The sequence below is a fragment of the Coptis chinensis genome, unplaced genomic scaffold (assembly GCF_015680905.1).
Source record: "Coptis chinensis isolate HL-2020 unplaced genomic scaffold, ASM1568090v1 utg912_pilon_pilon, whole genome shotgun sequence".
Lineage (NCBI taxonomy): Eukaryota > Viridiplantae > Streptophyta > Magnoliopsida > Ranunculales > Ranunculaceae > Coptis > Coptis chinensis.
Genome location: NW_028238191.1, coordinates 306,854 through 314,229, shown reverse-complemented (window position 1 = coordinate 314,229; position 7,376 = coordinate 306,854). Strand labels below are relative to the sequence as shown.

At 36.4% G+C, this 7,376-nt stretch overlaps 1 protein-coding gene across 1 annotated transcript; it reads right to left on the bottom strand.

Moving 5' to 3' along the window:
* Nucleotides 1-895: 895 nt before the first annotated feature.
* LOC147472719 (chaperonin 60 subunit beta 4, chloroplastic-like) lies at nucleotides 896-6,745 on the bottom strand. The gene is given in 14 exon segments (XM_086588375.1): nucleotides 896-1,388; nucleotides 1,574-1,697; nucleotides 2,264-2,355; nucleotides 2,469-2,561; nucleotides 2,916-3,020; nucleotides 3,101-3,202; nucleotides 3,261-3,319; nucleotides 4,005-4,181; nucleotides 4,526-4,760; nucleotides 4,849-5,036; nucleotides 5,039-5,090; nucleotides 5,388-5,483; nucleotides 5,760-5,897; nucleotides 6,489-6,745. Coding segments are annotated over 13 exon segments (1,509 nt in total). The 5' UTR covers nucleotides 6,642-6,745; the 3' UTR covers nucleotides 896-1,388; nucleotides 1,574-1,678.
* Nucleotides 6,746-7,376: the final 631 nt, after the last annotated feature.

Genomic DNA, 7,376 nt, shown 5'->3' with positions numbered 1-7,376 from the left:
CTTGAACAGAACATACAACCTATGGTGTTTTAAGTTAACAACTATGAGATGGGTAAGTTAATATCGAAAAAAAAAAAAAAAAAAAAAAAGAAACATTCTTGGCGCTGAACAAGAAAGCAGCAGAACATAGAATTGAAGCAACAAATGCAAAAAACCCCAACCCAATCACCCATGAAATCCCAGCTACCAACATGACTATCATACACTGGAAAGAAAAAAGACCCAACATCTCTTTTCTCTTCACATGTCTTTGAGAAGTGGGAATTGAGATTCGAGCTACAAATATATAAAGAAGAGAAGTGGGAATCTTTGTCTTGACTTTGTAACAAATGTCCACGAATGCATTGTGACATTGTGTCATGTCTTTTGTCTTCTCTCTGTCTCTCTCCCAGTTTAACTAACTTGGCAGTTACTGTTAGTTTCGTCATGGGCTTGTTCTTTTTTTTTATTGGGCCCATAAGAAAATCATCTGGGCCTGTTAACTTCAATCTATCTAGTACTTTAGTTGCTTCTGATGACGCATCGTGTCTCGTTAAATCTCATCAATTGGATGAAATTTTATCAAAACTTTGCAGTTCTGATGGCTTTGAGCTCCAACATTCCATGATTTAGTACTGGGGTCGTATGATACAAAAGCACTCTTTTGTTTATAACAGAAGTCATGCCTAGGTTATGGTCTTATGGGTCACATTGTTGTTCCCGGAGTTACTGGGGATAACAGCTGAAGAAACATATTGGTGTAAAATTTAGAAACTTCTGGATAACCGGTAGTCTGGTTCTATCAGTTAGCAGTAACCATACAATACAGAAACAGGAAAACAATGTAAGAGATTCAGTCTTAAAATTTTGAAGTTCATGCTGAAGCAATAGAAGCTACATAAAAGTAAGACATTACTAATCTAACATCAGGAAACTTTGATTGCCATTACTGTTTACACATGGACATACATGCACAACTTCAGCTGATAGGATAGCAACTGAGTGCAGAATCAAAAAGCAGAAACAATTACAATGATACATCAATTGTACATTTTGCCTTAATACAAGAAGTATTCCTACTATATTGCAAAACTGAGCTTGCTTTGCAGCTTTCCTCTGCTTGCCTACTCAAAACTGGGACCAAAGCTTTGCCTCACACCTTATCAAGCAGCTTACTCTCTCCACTAATCTTCATCGAAGTTACTGCACATACTAGAAGAATGAAATTCCCTTTTACATACTAGGACCATCCGTCTAATGAGATGTGAGTGATCTGTAACTATCCTCTAACACACTCGATGCCCTCTTTTGTTGCACGTAAAAGTCTTTTGCGCTTGGAAGCGGCAATGAAATGAGAGTTTGAACCATCTAACTCACTCCAAGTAACTAGAAACCAATAGGCCCAACACCTATATCAAAGTCATTTGATTTTAACAACTGATAGAAAATAAGTGTTCTTCATGAGTGTGTGTGTGGGCGCGCTGCTTTTCCTGGCCTTTGTTACTACTATAAAAAAAAATGCAAATATCAATCGTGATCCTTGTGTTCAATGAAATGAGTGAATGCAAATGCATATTCAAGTGACAACGAATACCCGATCATTGCATTGGCTTTCTCATAGGAGTAGGCTCACTGTCCTTAACATCAACAACTACCAAATCGGACATGAGAAAAGTCTTTGCAACTGAAGCAGCATGCTCTACACAACATCTGACCACCTAAACCAAATTAAAAGAAGCATGAGTACGTAGACAATTTGAACCTCAGCTTAACAGAAACTGAACCTCTGGTGCTTACACAAGTCAGGTGACCAGTTATTTTCTTTGTAGATAGAAACGTAAGACCTAATGTTTATTTATCTGCACAACTCCATTGCATTGTCCTAATGTGCAGACCGTGTGGTGAGGGTAGAGGCCTAATTTATTTGGACCAACTTGACTCTGATGAAAGTACATCAAGAATGTTTTCACTATTTCAAGAGACCAGGTTACCTTATGCATCTTAGTGATCATTAATATGCTACTATATATATCTTCAACGTATTCCATTTCACTATCTATTTCAAAAACTAATGAGTTTTGAAGATATGCGTGTAATACTAATATCTCTGACGTCTGAACATTTATCACATGACTGGATGGAGATGTCAATGTAGGGTTTCCTTAGTCACAAATATTGTTATCCTGTATACCTTCCGGTCTTTATCTATAATAGTAACAATATACAATAGTCAATAACTCAATATACAATAGTTATACATCATCAACTTATTCCACGATGTTACCTTGATGGATCCATTATTCCAGCAGCCATTAAATCCTCGTAACAGTCTTTTGCAGCATTATATCCATAATTCACGTCGTCACTAGACAGAACCTGAAAAATGGAAACCAGACATTCCAATGGTCAACTAAACCATGACGAAAAGGATAACTATTTTTAGTTTCGGAACTGTAAAGTTACAAGATACATGTCCTCGTGGAAGCTACCTTCTCTATGATAACACTTCCATTTACACCTGCATTTTTAGCTATAAGTCTTGAAGGGTATGTTAAAGCCCTTTTAAAGATATCAGCACCAATCTGCAGTTAGTGAAGAGTAAAAATATAATAAATCTAAAAATGATAATTACCAATATGAGCGATATAATGGTTTAAAAACCAAGGGAAAATGGGGAAAGCAACCAAAGGAGCATTCTCTATATGAAAGGAAGTATGGAAACAGTTCTGTTTAGGGATAGTTTTTAACTCAGCACGCTGATCCATTAAGAAGACGAAAAATGTATATTACACCTCTAACCAAATTTCGGTACCGGCATTAGAAGAAGAGAATATTGGTTAGGATTGATAGAAAATTCATGCACTCGGATATTCTTGTCTCGTGGCATAGTGCAGAAGAGACTGATACAAAAAATGGAAGAGAAAAGGGAGATTTGCCTTCTGCTCTTCATTCTCCAAACATTCCTTGATACTATCCACCTTCAGAGATAGCCTCAACAGACTACAGCCACCACCAACCACAACACCTTCCTCAATAGCTGCCTGAAAAAAGAAAATATGTATCAAATCTATGTATTAGCAATGCCATTTAACAAAATGAATTGAGAAGAGCGACATATGACCTTAGTTGCATTCAGAGCATCTTCAATCCTCAGTTGCTTATCCTTCAATTCAACTTCTGTTTGTGCTCCAACCTGCCAGTCAGTTGACAATATAATAAAGCACTGAAGGGCATCCTATGCCTTACAAGCAGATATCCTTTCATCATAAAATACCTGTAGCAATTCCACCACTCAGCCTAGCAATTCTTTCATTCAGAATTTTCTTTTGGAAGTTTTCGTCTGAGTCCTGCATATAAGTCCCATCAGCATTATAACTACACATTACAAGACTAGTGATACACTCATTAATTCCAAACGTCAGAGAAAATGTCCTGTATATTAAAGCTCAGAAATATTGCAACAAAATTCTAAAAGTATGACCCCAGAATTAAGTAGGTCACTTTGGCTAGTTAGGAGTGCATAACACAAAGATCTGAATTGAACACTACCTCCAACAGATGTTTCTATAGGTGCTTGAGGGTGGCATGTTCCCATGTCAACACTAATTGAAACTTGTGGGGTAAGTGTTAAGGGTTTAAGAGGTTCTCAGGTTTTCTTTAATTCCTTGAAATGCGCATCCCGGATACAATTTGGTGGAGCTCAAAAAACCTAAGGAACTAAAGTATGATGTCACACACAAAAGACAGAGCAAACTACAGTCTACGTTCACATTATGTATCAAACAGACAACTGAGAGAATCTACTACATATGAACTTCAAAACACAAGATACCCTGGAATAATTGTTTGTGCCCTCATATATGAAGTGACCTCGCATACAATTTCTTCTTCTTCTTCTTTTTTCCCTCTTTTTTTCTTCTTCTTTGATTTCTCTAACTATATAAATTCCTTGCTAAGACATTGAAGAGCAAACTATCTTAATTGCATGCTAGGTTATAAGATTGTCCAGGAGAAAGATCTGTAACAGCATACCTCAACAAGATTTCGCGTCTGAGCAACCCTTTTGTTTACAGCTTGTTGGGTGCTGCCATCTGTAACTATCAATGTTGAATCCTTCGTTAACACCACTTTTGTGGCAGTGCCTAACACCTCCTTTCCGACCTTTTCTAGGTTTAAGCCCATCTCATCTCTGACTACCGTAGCTGCAATACAAGCACAGAATTCAATTACAGGACTTTCCTACATTATAAGAGGAACACTAAGGACGCACTCCTCAAGGGAAAGCCCGGAGCTAGGCCTCATCAAAACAAGGGGATTTCGAGACTAAATTTTATATTTTTATTTTAAAGTTTAACAAGTCATACAAGTATACAACCACAAACGTTTTGTAATTTAGAGGGGTAGCATGGTGATACCCCTTATAAGATTAGCTCCGTTGCATTTACCAAATCATAATTAATGGAAAAATCTTTATAGTACGGAAATTGGCGATTGATGTATTTCTCATTCAACTTCTGAATCTTTCTCTGACCAACTATTCCATTACCTCCTGTCAAGATAGCAATGTCATCTAAGTAATGGCTCTTTCTCTCTCCAAATGCTGGAGCTTTTATAGCAACTGCCTTCAGCGCTCCCCTGAGTTTGTTCCTAATTAGTGGAGTGAGAGCATCCTTCTCTATGCCTTCTGCAATGATCACAACTGGATACTTCTCCTTCATCGCATTATCCAGTATTCTGAAGAAATCTTTCGGGTGGATTACCTTTTTGTCAACCAAAAGTATCTGCAAACAGAAAAACAATCGTGTGACTAGTAACTACTCCATAGGGCCAAAGTCGCCATATCTATAAACACAGTAGTTGGAATTATACCTTGCAGTTGTGGTACTCAACTAACATCTTTTTTCTATCAGTAACGAAATAATGGGACAAGTATCCATGATCAAACTGCATTCCTTCTACAACCTGCATGCTATTCTCTGTAGATTTCCCTTTCTCTATTGTGACCACACCTTCCCTACCTACTTGACAAAGAGCATTTGCAATCATGTTTCCTACTACATAGTCGTTCCCGCACTAACGGCAGCAACATCAGCAAGCTCGTGATCTTCAACCTTCAGCACATAAAAAGTTTGAAGAATTATAAAACTATAATATATGTAAATGATACTTTGTAATTGTTGTCATCTCTTTTACGATCTTATTTTTCTAAACTGAATAAATTTGGGAATAACATGTTGATAATTGGAACGAGGGATACATGTTCCGATGCCAGTACTTCATCCTTTGGCTGGCATTAATTGGACTATGATATTAAATTCCCTTGCTGAAGGTAGGCATCTGTCTAACTACACCAACTCCATGATTGAAGTGGAGCCATGAAGATAAAGATGCTTCACTCTGGAAAGTACCGCTCTGGACATTGCTTTCAGTTCAGAAACAAGGGCCTTTGCAGTTTTCCCTATTCCACGTGAAATTTGAACAGGGTTCATGCCTGCTGCAATCACCTAATAAAAATAAAATACACTTAATACGTAAACAAAATAGCGAGAGGAAATTTACATGACTAAGTGCATTTTGAATACATTATTACTTAAACTGACACTGTTTTCAGTTGAGTGGCAATTCTTCACTTTTTCTAAATTATGCAAGCTTTACAAAGGGTAAAAATGTGAAATGCGCACAAAGTATGCCGCAAAATTTAAAACAAGAAAAGAAGATAAAAGCAGTTTTGTGTTTATTAAAGAGGGAGCCAGGGAGGTTAATAAACTTTCAGTACGTACCTTCAAGCCCTCAGAGATTAAACCTTGAGCCAGGATGATAGAAGTAGTAGAACCATCACCAGCAAGATCATTAGTTTTTGCACCAGCTTGCCTGACCAGTTTTACACCAACATTCTCCAGGGGATCCTCCAATTCAATCTAAACATGTAAAACTTAAGAATTACATATTAGGTGAAGAAATGATTAATCCATTAAAACGTCAAAGGACACATCAAAAGATTTATCCTTTTTCTTTTTTTTAATGCCTTTCCAAAAACAACCACCAAATACCACAAATTATAAAAGACGTACCCCTAATGACAGGAGTACCTCCAATTTTGAAATAAAAGAAATGGAGGTATTGCAGATTCCAACTACTACCACCAAGTTAAAAAAAAAAAAGGAGTACTCCAATTTCTTTGAGGTGAAAAATGTTCCATCTTATAAGAAGCAAAACAATTTCGAAATAAACCAAATATAGGGTTTTGAGGAATAGCCTCCACTAGTAAAGAAACATACTTAGTATCATTATCGTCCAAAAATTAATACGTTAGTCCTATTACAAAATGAGAACATTAAAATGAACTTTCCATTTCATACAAATTTGAATAACAAATGAAATGCATTAATACCAAACGATATCCATTAGAGGTAACAAATTAAAATCTTAAATGAACAAATGTGATAACAAAATAACAGTAAACAAATGACAAAAATTAAATAAATGGAACATGGGCATCTCTGGTTCACCTCCTTAAGGACAGTTTCACCATCATTAACAATCTTTGGAGGACCATACTTGTTCTGCAAAACCACATTCCTTCCCTTTGGACCCAGAGTCACTCCAACCAACTCTGCCACCATATCTACGCCAGCATGCATGCATTTCAACGTACAGTTCATAAAAACTCATATATCCACAAAATGATAAAAACAATGTACACCCATCACTTATTATTATAACCTGTAGCTTCCTTATAGCTGAACCATCATGGTTGAAGTGAAGCTCGTTAGCCATAGGTTGAAGTGTTCAAAGTAGATAATAAATGTTTTCTTCTAGTTAAAGTGGTGAGTGTAAGATTAGAACATGCAGACATAGATGTTCGTGTTGGAAAACATGTACAAGCCAATGAAGCCATACTTAGTACTGTTTCTAAGCTAGACTATCATGTAGATTTCTAAGGTTGTTTTTTCTTTGACTTGAAGTTTTGAGTTGGATAAGAGAAAGATATGAAGTTTTAAGCAGTACTGATTTTATTACCCCACTCAAAGTTTAAAATCATGACATTGAACTCCTGCTATATCGGAATATATCTGATGACTGTGTCGGCAGATTACAACTTCAGATAGAGAAACCTTTCTGTCGTATCCTTTTCTACAATTTGCCAACAACAATATGTAATGTATGATGCCAATCTCTAGTATCAAATTCACAATTTTAGATTGAAGTACTAATAGCCTTATACCTTTTTATAGTTACAGGTATATAACAATGTTCTTTGCTTAAACGTATGACATTGGAAGAACAACTCTTGCAATATATCTTTAGTTCATTCCAGTGTACGTAGTGACTATATAAGTGATTATCCTGGGCTTACAAGGCATCATCAACAGGCAATTCATATCCACTTTTTTTCC